This window comes from Cryptotermes secundus, unplaced genomic scaffold (assembly GCF_002891405.2).
Source record: "Cryptotermes secundus unplaced genomic scaffold, Csec_1.0 scaffold391, whole genome shotgun sequence".
NCBI lineage: Eukaryota > Metazoa > Arthropoda > Insecta > Blattodea > Kalotermitidae > Cryptotermes > Cryptotermes secundus.
Window position 1 is genome coordinate 89,300 of NW_019737394.1, and position 23,933 is coordinate 113,232.

Consider the following 23,933-nt stretch of genomic DNA (forward strand, 5'->3'; position numbering starts at 1 on the left):
CTTTAAAGTACGTACTTAACTGTGAACAGAATTTTTCATTTTTCATATTTCGATCCGGATTAGCGAGGGTCTGCTCTGTTTCAGTTGAAGTCAAGTTCGAGTCCTTCAGAAAACAGCACGACATAGGCCGTGTGGATACGCGCCTTTACGCTCATGTCTGCCTGTTCTACGTCAATGGCAGAAGTTGCCTCGAGCTGAAATTTTCTGATGTTTTATTACTGCTATTTCAAGCCAATTTTATGACGAACTGAACACATAAGCACAGATTCTGATTACGTTATGCCTGAAGATGTTTTCTGGGCACAGATTTCCCTACGGAAGGTAGAGAGAGCAATGGCACCCATCTGCTGGACTACACGGTGTCACAGCCTGAGAACCTGAAATCTCATGCGGTAAATTTGTCGGATATAACCCCAAAATTCCTTACCGTCGCCATATTTATAACTGTTAAAATTATAATAAAATGTATGCTTAATGTGTGGGCGTGTTGGCTGCAAATTTCGCGAGCCTAGCTCCAGTGGTTCGTTAGCTATCGTCTTCAACCCGCAAGCGAAAGAACTTATCTCACGACCGCCATATTGTTTGTTTATTATTCAGCAGGTCCAGTGATAAGTTGATTACTGAATATTAAATTGGAAAGCATGGGGAAGGGAGCGTTCACAGCAAGCGATGAAGTAACATCCCGACAATGGGTTGCTGGAAACCCGAAATCCTTGTCATGTTAGCCAATTTTAGGCATGAGATTTGAACCTAGGAAATCCGAGTAAGGGGCAAGAGTTGTAGGCACTGGCTATGTCATTAGGCCTCCAGAGACTATCATTAACATGATAAATGCGAGACATATTACACGAAACACGCCTTTAAACCATAACACGGAACTTATTCCAGGCTCGTTACGGTGTCACTATTCAGAGACCAGTGTCTGTCGCGATCCTTCGTCATCCTTACTAGAGACACGGCAAGCCCGCCACACATGCACAGCACGATCATGTTACTGATTTTTCAGAAACACGGACGTTCAATGCAGCTTTCAATCGGGAATTCGATACGGGAGGGTTTAATTGCACTTCTCGTCAGTAACACAAATAACCTCATGGAGCTGAGCCCTTCTTGGGAAGCCGACAGTTCTGCAGCTACTTATAGGATTTCCCGACATTTTATGGAACCCGAAGGTTCATTACCGTGTTCACAAGCGCCCTCCACTGGTTCCTATCCTGAGCCAGATAAATCCATTCCCTACCACCCCATCCTATCTCTCTAAGATCCATTTTAATATTGTCCACCCACCTACGTTTTGGTCTTCCCAGTGGTCTCTTTCCTTCTGGCTTTCCCACCAATATCCTACTATATGCATTCCTCGTATCCCCTATTCTTGCTATATGCCCTCTCCACCTCATCCTCCTTGACTTAATCATTCCAATTATAGGAAACATCCATCTTAATATTTTCTTTTTATTATTTAATTAACAGCATATTTACAATCTACTCTCGACAATATGGAGTAATAAGTAAATTTGTTCTAAGTAGGTGTCTTGAGTAGAGAAGTCCTGCACATTGTAACGGATTTGTTCAAAGCATTGCTAGGCGAAGGCTCGATAAAGAAGTTCCAACGCGCAACAATGGAAACTGTGTCTCAGTGAACGACTGTTATAGCTCGTTTCTATGCAGCAGTCAGCGCGCCAATGAACTAGAGGGTAGCAATTACGTGACTTGTGTTTTCTGTGTGGTCCGTGCGGAGCCTATATGTACATAACGAGGGCCTGTTGTACCTTTTCTTTTCCGTGGTTTTCCTCGGTACTAGAGCAAATGCTGAGTTGGTACCCAAATTCCACGTTGCACTGCATGCCTCACATGCAGCCCTCCCATTGTTAACATCAAAATTTCGCCTTAATATAGCCCTCCCAACGTTAGCAAAAACAAACAAAAAACAAACAAAAAATCCGATCATATGCTCTATCTTTACCAGAAGGACAAGCGGGCACTACCTGGGAACCTTAAAAAATCGGAGATATAGTTTCTTACCCCCCCCCCATGTAGTGTTGTACCTTTCCGTATGTATACGATTATAGAACAAAATTGTGCAGGCGAGAAACAGAACTCATACAAAATCATGAGAATGAACATGTTCGCGGTATAGGACAAGGTGAACCCAGACATCGAAAATATAAGAGGCTTAAACTTGGTGGTGGTCAAGCTTACGACAATTAAATGACTAAGCTGCCGTTGTAGCATAACATAAGTAAGTTAGGCATGGTCTGCTCTGTAAAGCCTGTACTGATAGAGGACTTGTGTGTATTGCAAGAATTCTCAATAACATGTCATATGTGCAAAATATACACTTGACAGAAAACCAAGCATATCCATAAGAGACAAACCCCTTCTTGTCAGAGAGGACGTTACATAAAAACTATTACCGCAACTGTTCAGCTTAAAAAAAAAAAATTTGGTCATGAGCCTCAAGGGGTCTGACGTCAAGACGAACTACTCATTGGCGGTAAACCGCCAGTCGTAAAGTAACTCTGACTTTTGACTTTGACTTAGATTATTTTAATGTGACTTTGACTTAGATTATTTCAGCATTCGAGAGTATAAGGACGAGTACAGAGTGACTGAAGACAAAATAACAAGAAGACTTCATAGTAATTTGAAGTGCTAGTTCCTGTGTTCAGATCCGTTGCCAGGAGACGACTAGTGAAGATGGAGAATCCCAATGCATGTGAATTGAAAGTGTGCAGAATAGTGAGAGTGTTATAATTAAGCGTGATTAAGAAAATCTGTAATAGAAGTGCCAAGAAATCCAATTATCTGATCTAGAACAATATATTTTCGTCACGTGTACCCCCTATACGAGACTATGTTATCCTTCCACTTACGTTTAGGCTAGCGGCCTCCGTAGTCTAGAGGTAACGTTCCCACCTCATGACTCGTGGTACGCGGGTTCAAATACCCGGCGGAGGTCGTCGAATTTTTAAGGGCGGAAAAATTCAGGGAACAAGTCCTCGGGGAGGGACTTTAAGCTGTGTGTCCCGTGTCGTAACTTTACGGCACGTAAAAGAACCTCATTTCCCCAAAGGGGATCACTGAGCCAAATTTCAGGACGTTTCCCGCCCAACAACAGTCTCTAAGGCCTCTGATAGATTGGGGAAGCATTATAGACACCGCTAAGCAAGTGGCCGAACTCGCTTGCTCGGCGGGACTGATGGTACGCACCATTTATCGGTAGGGTAAAGAGACTGGTAGAATATCATAGAGGGAAGCACAATAGATCAAGCTGGTCGCGGTGCATGGGGAAACCCACCCTCTCTAAATAACTAACTAACTAACTAACCACGTTTAGGTTTTTCTAGCGGTCTCTTTACTTCTGGCTTTCTCACCAAAATCCTACATGCATTCTCCTTCTCCCCCATTCGTACTACAAGGGCCGCCCATCTCATCTTCCTTGACTGGATCATTCTAATCACTCCTATACTTCGCGAAGAGTACAAGTTATGAAGCTCTTCATTGTGTAACATGGGCTCCAAAATTACGATCTGAGTTTTTCACTTTTATCGCAAAGTGTACATTTTAAAATATTACACTCTTGATCATTTATATCGAAGATGATCCAATGTAATATAATTTGTCTGCTTTTAGGACGCATAAAATACAAATCGTGAAAGGAAACTATGAAAATATTGGTGTCTTCCAACACTACTATCCACGCCCATTAATCGGACAAATAACATTACGAAGGCAGACTCACATGCTTTACCAACGTAAGCTGACCCCGTATCCTGCTATTCCTCGCGTTAGCCTGAAGGACAAAAGCGTTTCAGTGGCGGTGTCGAAGGGACACACGACGGAGGGACATCGCGCATGCAGACTGAAACACGATCACATAAACCAGAACTGCGCCTAGGAAGTGAATCAAGGGAGGAGGCCATCAACTCCTTGGTTTGGAATGGCCGTCGTTTCGTTCTGTGAACTCGTTCACAACAGCTATTTATTCCTTTTATCTGCCAGAGCACACTGGTAACTCTACATGTCCAACCTCTCACACGAAGCAGCGATTATTACCAACATAGAATTAACCGGTTCGTGTATGTGATGGATATACAGTGTATCTCCTTAGATGCAGTCTGACTTTTTAAATACGATTTAGTGTAATTTTTGTCTTCAAAAGAATATGGTTCTCCTCGGATTCACCTTAGTGGTGGACTGATTGCCCGTCTTTTTGTAATGATCCAGCAATTATGGTGGACTTTTTTCAAGGTTCTTGTGATAGAAACATTATGGTGGACGCATTCTCCGTCTCGCGTGATGACTGAAGTCGTTTTGTGGGCTGGTTGCCGCATCTGTCGACGACAGAGAGACATTGTGGTGGATGTACGTATTATGAACGAGTTCTGACGTTGAACTAATTTCGACATATTGCGTTAATCGAGGCCTTACAGTGGGCTCATTTCCCGTATCATAAGATGATATTGTCTCATTCCCGGTGTCTTCTGATGGCAGAGACTTCAAGGCGGATCCTTCATCGTGTTTTGTGTTCACACAGGCCTAACGGCGTGTCTTTACTTGACGATGCACTTTCCTTCGTGCCTTGTGATGGCAGAGGCCTGAAAGCGGACATATACCACCTGGTGTTTGATGACAGAGGCCTTACGAGATGATGAAGGCATTAGAATGGAGAGATCACCTGCGTCTCATTACGCTGGACTCGTTCCCTTTGACTTGTGATGATACAGGACTTACTGTAGACTTAAGACTTTTTCGACCCCCTGTTCTCGTAAAGCCATTAGCCACTCCGTTCTCCGCGGCGTGACACACTCCTGCCCTTCCTTCGCTCCTAATACGGCTCGCGTCACCCCATCTTTTAATCGAATTGTGCGCCCCTTCCTCTTCACCTCCTAATGTCACTGGTTTCCAGCGCTGTCGCTTCTTTCGAGCGAAGCTTCGTCGTGTAAAATCCTGGTGGATACACTGCTCTTAATTCTGTTTCGGCTGTTTGGTTTGCTCCGAAATTCTTTCTGACAGGCGTGTGACCGGGGTCAAGCGAAGGAGCCTTTCCTGTGTGTGATTAATTGTATTTCTCTGCGGCTCACCCATGATCCTATCCAATGGGTACCGGGGGCTTCTTCCCCGTGGGTAATGCGGCCGAGGCGTGAAGCTCCTCCATCTACTGCCGACGTAAAAAATGGCGGAACTACAGATCACTCCCGAAACGTCATCATCGTATAGTGTTTAACTATACATGCATAGGAACAACATTACTGTTTACATTACCACCCTAGAAGCAACTTAGCACAGGATGGGAATGCTGATCTGCTTGCAGATTCCTAAATTTTGAATAGGTGGAGGAGCTACTTCTCTCAGTTATTGAATATACTGTACATGGGGTCCACCCCCCCCCCCCGATGGTGTGTCTACTTTGACGTAGTGGAGGGGCTTGCATGGTCAAATGACCCTGGGAGCTATGCCGGCGGTAGCATAGCTACTGGTAGGGCCACCCATGCCGGACAGGTAGAAGGGGATGACCGGGACTAAAAGAGATAACCTGGTCCTCCAGGTTGGGGGTTGGGCGAGAGGTTGACGACCTCTCACCGTAAAAAAAATACAAATGTCTCGAAACCTGGAATCAAGCCTCGGAAACCTCAACAGAATGGAAGACGACTTTTGGCAAAGAATATGGACTACTCTCTAGGTACATGGGATGTGGAAACCCTCAATAAACCGGGTGCCATGAAATCGGTACTAGAACAAACAGATAAGTACAATATGAAAATCACAGCCATACAGGAAATTAGATGGCTGGGTAAAGGAATCATGGACTTAAAGAAACATACTGTATGTTACAGTGGTAAAGCAGAAGGCAATAAGGAATTTGGTGTAGCCTTTGTAATAGAACGAGAATTTAAAAGCGCAATAATAGACTTTAAACCAATAAGTGAAAGAATTTGCACTTTGAGAATTAGAACGAAATTTTTCAATATGACGTTGATGAACATGCACGCACCTACAGAAGAAAAAGAGGAGGAGGTCAAAGACTATTTCTATCAACAAATGGAAGGGACATATGATTCAATACCAAGTAATGACATAAAGGTTATTTTAGGGGATCTTAAAGCCAAAATAGGCAAAGAGAAGGAATACAGAGGAGTAATTGGGACAGAAAGTTTATATGATACAACCAACCATAATGGAATAAAATTAATAGATTTTGCAGAAATTAAGAACTTGATCATCAGCTGTACATACTTCCCGCACAAAAATATACATAAAAGGACATGGGCAGCACCGGATGGGGTAACCTTCAATCAAATAGATCATGTCCTCATAGAGAAGCGATTTGCGACGAATATCCTGGACGTAAGAACATTAAGAGGGGCCAACTGTGATAGTGATCATTACTTAGTACAGGTTAAATATAGATGTAAAATAAGTTGTCAAAGATCTAAGCAGTATGAGAAATGTAAGAAATTTAATATTGACAAGATTACGGAGAGTGATAAGAGAGAAGCATTTCAAAATAAAATTAAAGAAATTAATGACAGTAGAGCAAATAAAGAAGTAAAGGTAGAAGGGATATGGGTAGATTTTAAAAGCGCAATAATTACAGAAGCCGACAGGACTCTGGGATATCAAGGGAAATAGGATAACAGAGAATGGTTCGACGACGAATGTAGGGAGAGTATAAACTTCAAGAATATGAAATATATGGAATATATGGAAAGACCAACAAGAGCAAGAAATGAGACGTATAAAGAAGCAAGAAGGAAAGCAGACAAGATTTGCAGGAAAAAGAAACGGGCCTTTCTAAATGAGCAATTACTGCAATGGAAGAAGACTTCAAAAATTACAAAACAAAAAATGCCTTTGCTCGAATCAAATATATCAAAGAAGGTTTCAAACCAAAAACAGAATTTATCCGAGACAAAAAAGGGCTTCTAATAAATAATAAAACAGAGATCATGAAAACATAGAAAGAATATCTTGAACAATTATTAAATCAAAATCAGAATATGGAAGATAACGAGGACAATGAAGAAGAAAATACAGATGATGGAGAAGGGGAAGAGGAAGAGGTAATAGAGCCCCCAACAAAGGAAGAAGTGGAAGAAGCATTAAAAGAACAAACACTAAATAAAGCACCAGGAGGAGATAACATACCAGCAGAATTATTGAAGGCAGGAGGACAAGAAGGAATAACAGCACTCCACAGAATCATAAATAAAGTGTGGGAAGAAGAGAAGATACCAGAAGATTGGGGAAAGAGCATTATATGTCCCATATTTAAAAAGGGGGATAAATTAGCATGTAGTAACTATAGAGGTATATCACTACTACCGACAGCACATAAAATTTTAACAAGGATACTAAAAAAAGAGACTGGATCCATATATAGAAAAAACAATAGGAGAATATCAATCAGGATTTCGACCCAATAGGTCAACAATAGACAATTTATTTACCCTGAGACAAATACCGGAGAAATGCTGGGAATTTAATACAGATATTTACCTATGCTTCATATATTTTAAACAAGCATATGATACAATAATATGGATGATTATGTCCACTTTTTGTATTACAACAAAACTAAGTAGAATAATTAACTTAGCCATGACAGAAACAATCAATCAAGTTAAAATCCAGAACCAGTTAACGGAATGCTTTAAGACAAATCAAGGATTAAAACAGGGAGACAGTTTGGCACCATCACTATTTAATTTGGTATTGGAATATATAGTTAGGAAATGTAATGTAGACACAAGGAACACAAGAGCGTGTAAACAAACGCAAAGAATGGCGTATGCGGATGATATTATTATAGTATCGAGATCCCTAGGAGCAATGAAAGAGACATATAAAGAAATAAAAGCCATATCAAAAACAACTGGCTTAGAGGTGAATGTAAATAAAACTAAAATGCTGATACACTCCAGAAGGAATCCAAGGCAAACTGGAGAAATTAACATGGAAGGGGATGGGATAGAAATAGTTGAAGACTTCATATATTTAGGATCGAAGTTCCACAAAAACGGAGAGGAAAATCGTGAAATAACAAGAAGAATAAAACTAGCGAATAATGTATATTTCTCGTTACTATCCGTTTTTACATCAAAGGATATACACCGAGCGATTAAAACAAAAATATATAAAACAATGATAAGACCGGTGCTTTATTATGGATGTGAGGGTTGGACGCTAAACAAGAAAGAGGAATCAGTCATCAATTCATTCGATAGGAAAATCCTAAGACGAATTTATGGACCAATAAGACAATGGGATATGGAGAATAAGATATAATAAAGAGTTATACAAATTATACAAGGAGCCAGAGCTCTCAGTGACGATAAAGCTTAAAAGATTGCAATGGGCTGGGCATGTACAGAGAATGGATAAGGAGAGTATCCCAAAGAAAATATTATACAGTACAACAGGCGGCAGGACACGCGCGGGGAAACCAAGAACTAGATGGATTGATGTGGTGGAAGAAGATGCAAAGAAGTGAATGAGCGTAAGGAACTGGAAGAGAGCAGCGCAGGATAGAAAGGAATGGAGGGGCTTGATAAGGGAGGCCAAGGCCCGACATCGGGCTGTTGCGCCATAGAAGAAGAAGAAGAAGAAGTACATGGGGTCAGTGATGTTAGGCAGACAGAGCTAAATACAGTATAAATCTGCAGGTAGCTATCAAATTTCGGCACAAGTTACTCGAGCTGGAGGTAAAACATTGAGGTCTGAGATCCATAAACTCATTAATTCTATTTGGAATAAGGTAGAATTTCTTCATCAATGGAAGGAATCTATGTATTATTGTACCAGTTCACAAGAAGGGTGATCAAACTGACTGTACTAATTATCGGGGGATAGCACTGCTATCAACTTCATACAAAATTGTATCCAACATTTTTCTCTCAAGGTTAAGTCCATATATAGATGAAATTATTGGGGATCATCAGTGTGGGTTTCAACATAACAGAACAACTAAGTGTGGGTTTCAACATAACAGAACAACTACTGATCAGACCTTTTGCATTCGTCAGATACTGGAGAAAAAATAGGAGTACAATGAGACAGTACATCAGCTATTTGTAGACTTCAAGAAAGCCTATCATTCAGTTAGGTGGGAAGTATTGTACAATATTCTGATAAGAGTTTGGGGCACACATGAAAGTAGTTAGGCTGATTAGAATGTGTTCAAATGAGACATATAGAGATATCCGTATAGGTAAACATTTGTCTGATAATGTTCCTATTCAAAGGTTGGACGAAACTGCAGTGAGGAGCTCCATACCTTGTACTCTTCTCCAAGTATAATTAGAATGATCAAGTCAAGGAGGATGACGTGGACAGGACATGTAGCACGAATTGGGGAGACGAGGAATGCGTATATATTGGTGGGAAAGCCAGAAGGAAAGAGACCACTGGGAAGACCAAGGCGTAGGTGGGTGAATATTAAAATGGATCTTAGATAGGATGGGATGGTATGGATTGGATTGATCTGGCTCAGGATAGGGACCAGTGGAGGGCTCTTGTGAACACGGTAATGAACCGTCGGGTTCCATAAAATGCTGGGAAATTCTTGAGTAGCTGCAGAATTGGCGGGTCCTCCAGAAGGGCTCAGCTCCATGAGTGAGTGAGTTCCTATTCAAAACGGTCTCAAACAAGGATATGCTTTATCGTCATTGCTTTTCAACTTTGCTTACATCATGCCATTAGGAAGGTCCAGGTAAACAAGGTGGGTCTGAAATTAAATACGACACATCAACTGTTGGTCTATGCCGATGATGTTAATCTATTGGAAGATGATATAGATACAACAAAGAAGAACAGGACGATTTTTAGATAAAGACAAGACGATGGATAATGTTCAAAAACATAATATTTGTGCTATGTACCATCGTCACAAACTTTTACATCTTACAGAAACTTTAATTGGCGCTAGTAAGGACGTTAATCTATAAGTAAACGCAGAGGAAACTAAGCATCGTATATGTCGTTGTCTCGTCACCAGACTGCAGGGCAAACTAAAAAAAGTTAGCTAACATATCTTCTGAAAATGTGGCACAGTTCAAATATTTGAGATCAACAGTAATAAATCAAAATTTCATTCAGGAGGAAATTAAGGGGAGACCGAATTCGGGTAATGCTTTCTACCATTCAGTTCAGAACCTTCTGTCTTCTTGTCTGCTGTCTAAAAACGCAAAAATTAGAATATTGTGATGCATCGACCCATTGCTGTGTGCACGTTCCAGCGAACGCGCAAGAATATGAGCCGTGTTCTCTGTGGACAGTGCTACAACGCGCTGCTAGGCAACACAACAGTACTCGACAACACAAGCCGGAGGAGCCACTGTGTTCCTGCAGCACACCTACTTGGCCGCGAGGTGTCATTATCAAACTCCGTGCCCTGTAGTCCGCAAGCGTACTACACCGACCGAGCGACCGCCGCTTGTCGGCCAAGTTAGTGCCAACTTTAGCGGATAGAGGGTGTCGCGTAGTCAGCGCAACGAATCTCCACGGCCGTTAATTTCGGTTTTCTAGACCGGAGCCGCTATTTCCTTGAAACTGCTCCTCAATTATCCTCACGACGCTGAGTGGACCCCGTCCCAGACCCACTACTTCTCAGAAAATCTGGTAGCACTGGGAATCGAACCCACTGACAAAAATATATAAATATTTACAGCACGAAAACTACAAATCTTCAAATTATATATTACTTGACAATTTTTAAATTAGCAATTGCAGAATTTATGGTGTGGGTTCTGTAATCCTACATTGTTTTCGGTATGATGATTTGCTTTGTTTCGTAAGTTACAAAAATTCGTTTCTCCGACTGCAAGAAGTTTGGACAGTGCCCCTACACACAGTGGCTTTACAGCGGACTGAAATTCCGCGCACAACTTGTACTGTACGGCGCATGTCCAAAATAATAATTGCTGTTTGGGGGCGGGGGGTGCAATTCCCTGCTAAAGGCCAATTTAAACATACAAGAATGTCCCTGAACATTAGTCAACCCGTTAAAGCAGAGGCATTATTAAGAGTATATATGCCAGCTGTTTCACAGCACAAATATCTGCGTTCTGCCCCTGCAATGTCTTTCGTGTGATTCTCATAGTAAACAGTGACTGTTTCGTTGCACAGAACGGAGCATTTGTTAGCAGCATTCGCAATGGCGACACTATGCGACATCTCTGAATGTGTCCTGTTTAGTTGCGCATCATCCTTCAAAGGGACAGACTGTTTTGCAGCAACTGACACCACTCCTCCTCAAAGTTCAAAGCCTGCTGTCCCCAGAGGGGCTGCTGAACGTGCAGGATAACCTCGGAAAATTCCAAGTTCGCTGCAGTTTTCCTCGCCATGCCCTCAATCGGAAGTTTAGCCTGCGTTTCGAAATGTCAGAGTTGAATGCAGCATCCCACAGGCGGGTCGATACAACGCCAGGAGCCAGAGGAGGATGGAGGGGGGCATCTGGATCGGCTGAAAGCGTTCCGATGTAAACGCGCTGAAATTCACGAACTGAGGATTGAAAGCAAGGCTCAGCTTCCGAGGCCTGAACAAGTGGAAACTTCCTGAATATCCTGGTGTACTTATCATTTATGATTTAGTATTCGCGTAAAAGAATCTCATTTCATGTGACACAGGATCACAACTAAAAAACCTTGATCTCAATATTCAAGATCGTAAAAAATGTCTTTACTTAGAACTTTTGCTTATGGACCATTTTGACTAGGAAGGAAGTTTACATAACGGCAACATAGCACACAAGCCATATAACATGTCCTGTTAGCTTCTGCGACGGCGTCAATTGTCCGGCATTGTCTGCTGACCATTCACTTCGTTGAAGTGAATGGTCACAGCCGAGGTTTTCTGTCAACTGCTCCACCCCCGCTCTAAATACAAATGGGTCCAAGAACGCCTCTTACGGAATCAGCAGAATGCACTCCCTAGTTCACCCAGGCCGTGGACTGATCTCTGCCCACAAGACACCTCCAGAAATATATAACTGTTTGCTTTCGTCTCCTTCCTACAGCGGACCTGGACCTTATGTACATTCTTCCTTGTTAACTTTCCTTACAAAACAGAAAAGAATGCCTTACGTGGAGGTCATGTCCGTCTGTCATTCACAAAGCATCAGCTCACATATTCGTACCGTTGGACAGATGTACTTAAAATGCGATGCAACCGAATTTCACTAACGCTATCGCACAGTTGCGATTTTGAGCAATGCTGATACTTAATAAACTCGATTTTGTAGAAGATGGTAAGTGAAAATTCCCACGCATTACATACATTATAGCTTTCCATGGATTTTACTGACATTGGAAATCGAAGACTTTTAATTTGGCCTCCTTTGTTCTCATGTATACGTAAAGAACAGCGCCATGGATAATGATGTGTGCTCCACTGTGGAGTAATCACACGAGAAACTTCCGGTTTCTTAATTTGGGTATTATTTCTTCTTTAAAGTGTTAGGAACTATAAGCTGTCATGCTTGCAAGAGAAGTAACAATATACCGAACGAGGAACGGATACTTGTAACATAAAGGATAATCCTGACTCTAGAGCCTTCCTCAAACCAGTTCCACCCGGAGTGAGGAATCATGAAATTTGGTTCCTGCAGCCCTCCCCATGCATCTCATGCACACAGAACGGAAAATGTAATCAACCGAACGCAACTGAAACAAGGCATAACATACTGTTTGTAACGGTCAATATTAAATATCAGAACACAATAAAATGTAAAGCGACATTATAGAAATAAACAATACAATAACAAGAAGCAATAGTGAACTCCCAGTCAGGCAGTTAGACAATTTGTTGGGCCATTCCGGCCCCGTTTGTCCAGCCGTCCCTTCAAATGTCTTCCACCGGTTCCTTGATTCACGCGGTTTGTAATATTTTAATAGTTTCGGAAGTATGTTTCTTTTAATTTTGTCCATATACTGAATCCAAATGGTTTTACATCTCAAAATCTTGACCATTACGTCTTCCGCTTTTAATCATTTTAATAAATCTCAACTATTTAAAGGTCAGTGGTTCCTATACGTACCACCCGCCATACATAAATTAACAAAAAAAATAAAATTGAGATAGGCTTGTGGACTTGATGGTATTCCAAATGAATGCCTTAGGCATCTTTCAAGAAGACCACTGGTACATCTGACACATCTATTTATCACTGCCTTTGGCTGTCCCATTTCCCAAGGCCTTGGAAGGAAGCAAAGGTTATAATGTTACCGAAACCCAATAAGGACCCAAAATTTCCTCAAAATTTATGCCCGATTAGCCTCTAGTCTACAACAGGCAAGACATTCGAAAGATTTATTCTGAAAATAGTTCAAAGGCGCATTGAAGAAAAAGGCCTAATTAATTCAAGACAGTTTGGTTTCCATGCCCGTCATAGCACGACACATTAATGTATGAGGCTTATGGACCACTTGACCTTAAATTTCAACAATAACATATCTACAGCTGCTGTATTCCTGGATATTGAAAAAGTTTTTGATACAACATGGCACATTGGCTTGCTATATAAATTACCTACATTACAATTTTCGATAAGTCTAATCAAGTTTATTAGCTCTTTCCTTTCTCAAAGAAAATTCAGAGTTTCAGCCAAAGGTGATATGTCTACACCAAGCAGGAGTGCCACAAGGTTCTCTTCTCTCCCTCATACTGTAAAGTCAATATATAAACGATACGCCCCAAACACCTGGAGTCTATCTAGGTCTCTTTGCTGACGACACCTGTATAAAAGAGGGTTATGTTCTCAGAAAGCTGCAGCGAGGTCTCAGTGCTATTGAGAAGTGGTGTGAGCGCTGGTACATAAAAATCAATGAAGATAAAATTCAGGCAATCTATTTTTCTCATGGACTTAGGCCCCCTCAGACTCATATTACAATGAATGGGCAGAATCCTAATCTGTGAATTTTTCAACAGCTTCCAAAAGATTCCTAATTTTGACATGATCCAGTGTGTGTGGAATACAATTGGTAGGTGGTCTGAGCCCAGGACGCCAGAAACAATGACCATGTGACACTTTGATATTCTGATGGCCCATAATATCCAGCACGTCACCTTTTCCCGCAGGTGAGTGGGGCATTGTGGCGCCAAAATTTCGGATTCATTCAAGACAAATAAAGCCATTACTTTCTTGTCTGAAGGATTTTAAACTTAACTACACCAAAATAATATTCCGATCATTTGCCAAAATGGGTTTACGTTTGAAGTTCCATTAATCCGTTGCAGATGTCTTCCGCGGGTGTCGATAGGCAGATGTCTGATTACATCATTGACAGGCTTCTCAGATTTAGGGTGGGAAGTATAATGGCTCGTGTTTCTTTGTCATCGAAATGTGCTCGAATGGCAAGAGTAGGCAGCCATTTCTCCTGCGACAGCACGAGTCCCGTTACGTGTGCCTCGGAACTCAATCACCAAATCTACAGCAAATTCTGCGCATCCATTCTGATTTCCGCTCGCTTTGTCTCACATCGGCCCTTTTCTGGCAGAGTTCTGACTTCAGCCGATACGCCTTTTCTTCGTTATAAGGAACCAGTGTTTCAGAAACTGCAAGAAATTGCAGATGAACTTTCGTTTGAGAGACACTGTTGACATCGGAATGACATTCCAAGTAGACTCAGTCGGATTTTTAAACGAGATATCTCGTTCATAACATGCGGAGTGTTAAGGGGCACTTTACTGAACTACGTTATGGTGGCTCACAATAGGATGCCGTAGATGAGAGATTCGCGGTCCGACGAGGCGAAAGTGGATGGATCATGGTCCTTTGATCTGCTTCGCCATACTTGCAGAGCGCTGGTTGTTCACGCGGGTGTATGAAGCAGGGCTGTGTTCCCGCTTCAAGTGGGAAGCAGTGAAAGTGTGGTTCACGACTAACTTGGTTCTGTACGACTGGTTAATAATCTTATTAACCCATTAAAGTCCAGTGGTTACCATACGTACCACCAGCTTTGACATACCAAAACTCTGAATTCTGCCCAAGGAGTGTATTTATGTGTTCCCTATGGTTCTCACAGTAAACAGCGAGTATTTCCTTAAACAGCATTAACCGGCTGAACTTTGTAGCGGAGGCATAATGTGTTTACTGTGAGGTACGAGCTGAATTTATATACATTACTCAGAAGAAAGTCAGTCTATAAAAGGTTAAACTGGAGTTGTTCACTCAACTTATAATTTGTCACAATTTCACATTCTTCAGGGACATCAACATTTTATTTTCTCGGATATTCTTCTTGAGCTCTAACGTACTCTGCAACAGTAACTTTCACTTTATAGTGTGTTTTTTAAACAACTAATCTACTGGTTGGACCGCGCCATAGCTCAAGCGGTTAGTCGCTGGTTTCCCACTGCGGCGGCCCGGGTTCGATCCCGGGTCTGGTCAAGTGGGATTTGTGGTGGACAAAGTGGCGCTGGGGCAGTTTCTCTCCGAGTATTTCGGTTTCCCCTGCCAATCTTCATTCCACCAATTGCTCCACAATTACCCTCACTTATCATCAGGGGCTGGTACAATAGGCCAGAAGTGGTCGCAGTACAAGGGACTTAAGTCCCACTCCACCAGCAATAAAAAAATCTAGCGGTTGCCCATTAAAAATTTTGAAAAAATGTCAACATAATACTGTCTCGCGACACGGTGACTACAGACAGATTTTGGATTGATAACTGGATTTATTCGATATTTACACTCGCCACTACGCTTTACAAATCACTATCATACAAAAGCTAGTGTTCTCAATCACGGTCTTTACTGTGATGCGTGGTAGCGGCTTCCAACAATGGACGCTCCTCTGCTCCCGGTATCATGTCCTCGCAGTCTGTTGACCATCTCCCACCAACCTCTTACTATTCTAACTGCAATCTCGGTACTGTTCCGTAATCAGAGTCAAAGTCAACGTCACATTGCGATTGACGATCAGTCAGTCAGTAAGTTTCGGTGTCGAACCCCATCTGGGGCTCATGACCAGATATATTACTGTTTGACAGTTACAGTCTTGTTTCTTTTTGGGGCACTCTCTCTGACGAGAGGACGGGTCTGTTATTTGTACATGCTGCTGGCCCTTGACAGCGCAGTCGTTCTCGGGTCCGAGTCCCTTGGGACTCGCGACCATATTTTACTGTCTCAGAATTGAGACTTCCCTTTTCGTCGCCTCCTACGACTCGCAGGGTCACGGTGGAGGTATTCGACCCCGCCTCCACACGGGGTGCAACTGACTGGTTACTCTGGTAATTCTCCTGTTATGTAGCTTCCGCACTGACAACACAGAAAACAGTTACAAGCCGCTAACAAGCAATGGCTAATGAAGACTGTAACAGACTGAGGAGACCTAGTATGACCGACAGTGATTTGTGAAGTGTAGCAACGAGTGGTTTAAGTGTGCAATGAATCCGGTTACTATTCCAAACCCAGTCTATAGTCATCTATCATGTGACAATATGAATCTCTGATCACTTCTATATACGTTACAAACGTTTCCACAAAAATGGTCTCTTCTCATGACTATCAAGTGAGTACCCATCTTGCTTTGTGTCTGAGAGTTTCTGGCTTCAAACCTCAGCATGAAGACTGACTTTCCCTGCCTTCCTCAGTCCCTCTAGAAAAGTGTTGGAGAGCGCGTCCAATCAGATCACGGCCGGTCCCTTCCACATCCTTTTCAAGTCAGTATTCATTAGTCACTATAGCACTTGACGCGATACAGACGGCGCTACTGCCAGACTCATAAAACGTCGGCCTGCGACCCGATCAGTTTCCTTTAACTTCAGTTCTCTTAACGGTCGTAACTCAGCGCTTCATTGAACCGTTATATGCACCATTTGCCGAGATTTGCGCGTATCAGGTTGATTCACATCAATTCATCCGTCCGCTAGTCCGACGGACTAGCGAGGCCTGCCTCAACGCACAGCAAGCTAGCTTACAAAGCACATAACATAAAACCAATTTATTACATCGTACACTCGCCATACAACCAAAGCTGCACATATACGTACGCTGTAATGTCATCCAACATGTCACAGTTCGCTGGGCACACGCCACCATCTGTCCCACCATTTTCAAGCGTTCCTATATGTTATCACAACTAGACCTACCTCGGGAATAAGGCTGCGTTATCAGTCAGTGACGCAGCCCGTTACGTCACCACTAGAAAAAATAAAATAATGTTTTTCTAATATACTTGCTGTATTCATACGGAAAGTTCGGATATACTTACACAGGAACCTAACTTCTCTGTTACAAGTAGATATATATGTTTTCATAAGCTGACAATTTAATTTTATATTAACCTGACTTGTTAAAAAGATAATATGTTCAGAGGTTGGCTCTAGATCATAACATTGCAATTACACGTTTATATTAAAAAGTTAATACACGCCGCAGTGTTGGCTGTGATGAGACATGGGCCTATAATATTGTGGCGCATAAACCCGTTGCTAAGCAGTGAATCTATAAACGTCGGCCGTTGCTAGACAATGCCCACAACACACACGCGGCCAACAGGACAGGAACAGTGTTTTCAGTGTCCGCGGACGGACCGTTGCTATGTAAAGCGCACGCTGTGAAGTAACACAACAGTACATAGCCGTCACGTGACATGTTTCCTGCGTGTCCGTTAGCTTGCGGATGTGCGTTGTCACACAGCAACGGTGAATAGGGGTCACGTGATACGTGTTTACTGTTGGTCGACGTAGGTTTCTTGGCGGCTATACAAGTGAGTGCCATAGTTCAGCTGGGAGCAGTTACGAGAGAGAAATAGTAGCGGCGGAAGCACGCGAACGGAGCGAAGTGGAACCACAGTACAGAAGAATAATGGAAGTCGGCCTGTAAGGATTTAAAGTGTGACTGGAAGACTTTAATTATGTATAACATTTGGAGTGATTTGAAGCGCTAGTTTATGTTTTGAGATCCGTTACCAGGAGAGGACTAGTGTATGTGTGTAACAGTGAATTATGAAGTGTGTGTAAATCAACGGTGGCGATAATTTAGGTGTGATTAAGAGAGGTTGTAACCGAGGTGCCAATAAATTCAATCATCTGAATTAGAACCCGTCATTTCGTCGCGCGTACCATCCTGCACGTGACAATATGTAATGTGTGCCAATTACTGATAATTGAATTCATATTAATATAAATGCCGTGGTCAATTACACTGCACAAAAAAGAAATACTTGTGTGTGACAACCAAAATTTTCTCACGCTTAAACTTTCAACTTTATTTAGCTTATAACACCAGAGGAAGTAACGTAGTTTTGTTTCTGACTTAGTCGAAAGTTGGATGAAGACTCTCCAGAGAGAATGATCTCTCTCTAAATCCTGAGGTCCACGAACCACAGCATCAAAGAGAAATCCACTCCTCTAAACATGTGTTACTGGTCTAGTTTAAAACTAGGAGGTTCCCTAAATTGGTGAATTTCCAATCGTTTTGCTTTGCTATGTGATTCTGGCAGTTACTGACCTAACGCTTAAGTTGACAGCGGCTTGATGTATTAAGATCAGGGGATCAGACTCAGGCACTCCCATTTCTAAGTTATAGCCGTTCCAAACTGTCAGCTCTCGAATTCTCAAAGGCCTTCCGACTCTGCTGAAACTGCCAGTATTCCAGGAAATGTACCAGATGTTACTTCCTGTCCACATAGCAAAACTTTAACTATGTCATTTCTCAGTGTAAAAAAGGTGGCCATCTGCCGGATCTTTGTTTGTATATTACGTGATCTTATCTTAATACAATTTCAATTAATACGAAAGAGTCCAACAAATTACAATGAATGGTTACACATTCTTTCTGGGTTTCCCACCAAAATCCTATATGCAAGCGTCTTTCACTTCCCTTATTGTCGAAGACCAAATTTCACATCAATAAAGAACCAGAGGCAAAATTATAGTTTTTTATATTCTAACTCTTACGGTTTTAGACTGCACATGAGAAGTAAAAGATTCTAGACTGAATGGTAGCAGGCATTATCCGAATTCAATCTCCTATTAATTTCCTCCTGAATCAAATTTGTATTTGTTACTGTTCCCAAATATTTGAACTGTGTCACATTTTCAAAGCATCTGTTAGCTATCTTTATGTAATGATTTTGCTGTGCATTCTGGTGATGAGACACAGCATATACTTGGTATTTTCTGCGTTTACTTCTAAAACAACATCCTTACTGGCGTCAATTAGAGTTGTTTTTCTTTGTGGTATCTATGTTATCTCCCAGTAGAATCACATCATCAGCATAGACCAGCAGCTGATGTGTCCCATTTAATTTCACTACCACCTAGTTTCCTGGACTTTCCTAATGATATTTCTAAATCAAAGGTGAAAAGCAATGGCGATAAAGCATCTCCTTGTTTAATACCATCTTCAATTAAAATTACGGCATAAAAATTATCCTCTGCATATTATCTACTAATAGTGCTCAACTACGTGCCATACTAGGAATATTTTAGTTGTGTGAAGTGACCTGTTTTCTTGGCGTAAGCATACTCTGTTCCACTCTGTACAACTTAAATCGGACATGACCAATTTTTATGTTTTTCGGTGACAAGATATTCCCTCATTCTTGCAGGGCTTTTATGTTCAAGGTCATGTTAGGTTTATATTTAGTCGCGTTTAATTTTCGGAATATCGGTCACTTGTATTCGTTTCTTTTCATCGACTTCATCAACCTATTTTTATGTAAAATTCAGCACTGCAAAAAAGACATGAGCCACAAGTACTTCCTAGCCGCCGAACTTTCGCTCGTCGTGTTTCAGAATCCGCTGCTCTCCATAAGAATAGGCCTATGCACGGATAGACTGGGTTCAATTGTGGGGGGGAGGGCGAACTTCCGTGGGAAAATGCTCAAAAATGAAACAAAAATCATCTTCCACACAAAAAACAAGATGAACTCTCATAGTAACCATTTTTAATCGCACAGTCCGGCTTCCATTACTGTTCCATCCTGAAGATGGACGCAGACCGTTCCTCCTAGATGCCAATGAAGTTATACCGGACTACACGACGTTATAGGGGTCAAGGGGTAACCCAACTTAGCAATGGGTAGGAAGCAAGCTTCATGCTGATGGGCCTGTTTCGTTCACATTTGGCCCTACACAAGTTCAAAATTTCGAAGGAGATAATACCGGCCTCAAGCAGCAGTCGCGACCTGATAACATGTGAGAACTGCCTTGCAATGGGTTGCAAATTATGGTATTGTGTTCTAACATGCGTATTGTATAATATTCTGATAAGAACTTGGGATACGCATGAAACTAGTCAGGCTGATTAAAAGGTGTTTAAACGAAACGTATGGTAAAGTTCGTACAGGTAAACATTTGTCTGATAAATTTCCTATCCACAATGGTCTAAAACAAGGAGATGTTTTATCGTCACTCCTTTTCAACTTTGCTTTAGAATATGCTATTAGGAAGGTCCAGGGAAACCAGGTGGGACTGAAATTTAATAGGACACATCAGGTGTTGGTCTATGCTGATGATGTGAATCTACTGGGTGATAATACAGCTGCCATAAAGAAAAACACACACACTTTATTTGCCGCTAGTAAGGAAGTTGGTTTAGAAGTAAACACAAAGAAAACTATGTATGTGTTGCTATCTCGTGACCAAAATGCAGGGCAAACTTATGACATAAAAATAGGTAACAGATGTTTCGAAAATGTTGCAGAGTTCAGATATTTGGGAACGACGATAACAAATCAAAACCTGATTGAGGAGGAAATTAAGAGGAGATTGAACTCGGGCAATGCTTGCGACCATTCAGTCCAGAACCTTATGTCCTCTCATCTGCTGTCTAAAAACTTAAAAATTAGAATATAAAAAACTATAATCTTGCCGGTGGTTCTGTATGGGTGTGAAACTTGGTCTCTGACATTAAGGGAGGGACATAGACTGAGGGTGTGTGAGAACAGGGTGTTGGGGAGAATATTTGGACCGAAGAGAAATGAAGTGACAGGAGGTTGGAGAAAACTGCATAATGAGGAGCTTCATAACTTGTACTCTTCTCCAAGTATAATTAGAATGATCAAGTCGAGAAGGATGAGGTGGACAGGGCATGTTACAAGAATGGGGGAGAGGTGTAATGCATATTCGATGTTGGAGGGAAAGCCGGAAGACCAAGCGAAGACCAAGCGAAAACCAAGACGTAGGTGGGTGGACAATATTACGTAAATGGATCTTAGAGAGATAGGATGGGATGGATTGGACTGATCTGGCTCAGGATAGGCACAGAGTGGGGGGCTCTTGTGAACACGGTAATGAACCTTCGGGTTCCATAAAATGCTGGGAAATTCTTGAGTAGCTGCACAATTGGCGGCTCCTTCAGAAGGGCTCAGCTCCATGAGTGAGTGAGTGAGTGATTCAACATGCATAGTTTTGTACCATTCCCCGCTGTTGTTATCCAAGTGTTAATATGTAATCGCTTAAAGTACACTGGCATATATATACAGCAATCCCTAGCTAATCAGGTTTTTTTTTTGTGGTGGGGTGAGACTGAATCTACTTGGTACGTCGGCCAATATTTGGCCTATTGTATCAGCCCCGGATGGTAGATGATGATGATAATGATGATGATTATGGAGCATTCGGTGGAATGAAAATTGGCAAGGGAGACCGAAGCACTCGGAGAAAACCTGCCGCAGTGCCAATTTGTCGACCACGAATCCCACAACACCTGACCTGTGTTCGAACCCGGGCAGCCGCGGTGGGAAACCAGCACATGACCGCCTGAGCTATGGCACGGCCCTCCGATTACAGTTAATCCGGATCGAAATATGAAAAATTAAAAATTCTCCTCGCAGTTGAGTACATGCTTTAAAAGACACGTGGGATTTAGGGGCAAGAGGGATTAAAGGAAGAGGACTTTAAGACGGTGTTGAGGGCAGCTGGAGAGACTGAAAAGACGCAAGAAAATCTCAAAGACTGGCTTGAGCTGGATGAAGAAGACCCATGATTTCAGCTTCTGACAGAGGAAGAAATTGCTGCAATGATATTTTTTATTAATTTAATCAGCACTACCTATATTATTCAATTTTCCATTTATTTGTTTTCTAATGGTTTTTGTTTTGTTTTTAGGGCTAAATAATCCGTATTATCCAGTGTTTAATATTATATATTGTAACGGATTTGATCAATGCGTTGCCAGGCAACAGCTCTGTAAACACGGTCCAGCATGCAATAGATGAAGTTGTGTTTTCTGTGTCGTCCGCGCCACATCCAGCGCTGCTAACGGACCAATTAACTCGCAGTCTGACATGACACGTGTTTTCTGTGTGATCTGCATCATGCAACAATACAGGGATGTGTTTTCTGTGCGTGGTCCGTGCCGAGATGATATGTGAGCATACGGGAGTGGGAATTGACTAGACTTGAGTTCCGAAGTTCCAAGGGAACATCAGTTTGCCCAGAAGAAGAATTATAAGACTTACTGTGTGACGTTACATGTGCTGTAGTACGTCGACATCAGGAGTGTATAATTAGTGAAACTTTTACAGTTCCTGTTATAAATCCGTTGCTGGGAAACGGATAGTGAAGAACAATGGAACTAGACTGAGAAGATTATTTCGGAGTAATTGTAAAATGTGTGAATGAATTAGTGTAATAATTAATTGTAAATTGTAAATCCAATTACCAATCCGAACCCTGTCTGTATTCACTGATACATATTACAATTTATAAACATACATAAACCCGACGGTTTAACATTAAAAAACTCTTCATTCTGCCCACAGAGTGTATTTGTGTGTTCCATATGATTCTCACAATAAACCGGTTGGGCTTTGTAGCCTAGACCAAGTGTGTTTTCTGTCATGTAGATGAATTTCTGCTTTTAAATGGGTTAGATACAATTCTTGGCACCGGTGAAAGATGGCCATGTATTAGGGTGCCACATTCGCAATAGAAATCTTGCATTCCACGCAGTCTAGAAAACAGACCTACTGGACTGAAATCTCGGCTACAATAATAACAGCATATAATCGAAGTCGAAACAATCAAACCAAACTTTCGCCCAAAACACGCGTCTTCAAACCTCGGAACGGTAGGTCTATAAACTGATACTACAAAACCGGCACAAGGTTTACGCAATTAACGCCGTTGTGATTCTCGCACGAATTTCAAACATTTCGCTTCGTATCAATGGAGCCTCGCAGGACCACTGCTTCGTGAACCGTCCGCGTTTGTACACCCCTGTGTTCTACTGAAATGTGAAATGTTGAGAGGGTTGCTCACCAAATGAGGTGCAGAACGAAGAGGAAGACCCCTGGCACCACCAGGTCATCACTTCCGACACCCCACCGCCTTCTGAACACGACAATGCCTGGCATGGTGACAGCCAGCCGCTGCTCCTTGCTGCTTTAACCCAGTCTTGAGAATATGACTTCCTTTGCGTCATCTTCAGCATAAATTCCACTTATCATTTTCCTACAATGGCTTTCCATATATCTGGCATATACTTAAGATAATACTTCAGCCCCAATATTTCGAAAACGACGGTCACTTAATAGCAAATGCGCAACTTCTATCACAGCGACATAGAACACGCGGCTAAAGACACAATATTGTTACACACAAACTGCAACAAGTAAGGTGGGAGTATACAAAATGTACAGCTTTTCATATAAGGATTACTAGTTCAGTTGAGTTGTTTTAAAGCATATCAACACTTATTAAGAACTTGCATAAAACACCAAAGGCCAACATGTACACACTGTTGATGTTTCTCTCCTGAAAGTAACAAGTTCCTTTCGGTTCGCTTAAAACAACTGCTTTTGAAAAACGTGTCGTCGTCCTCACGCTACCTTTACATAATGCATTCGACATGTTTCCTGTGAAACCTATGTTGCTAGCCGGTCTAAATTAGAGCGCGCCCTCCCTTTCCTCCTCGAGTCCATGAGAAACTGACTGGCTTCCTGCGCTCTACCTAGCTTCCTTCTCTTTCCCCAGCCAAACTC

The 23,933-nt window shown here is 41.9% G+C and overlaps 1 protein-coding gene across 1 annotated transcript in view; it reads right to left on the reverse strand.

Annotated features, from left to right (window-relative positions):
- LOC111870352 (sn1-specific diacylglycerol lipase alpha) overlaps positions 1–23,526 on the reverse strand; it is a gene marked incomplete at both ends in the record, with an annotated part of 110,580 nt that extends 87,054 nt beyond the window's left edge. Inside the window, 1 exon segment of the mRNA XM_023862559.2 lies at positions 23,212–23,526. Within this exon segment, the coding sequence (XP_023718327.2) occupies positions 23,212–23,306 (95 nt within the window).
- Between the last annotated feature and the right edge of the window lie 407 nt (positions 23,527–23,933).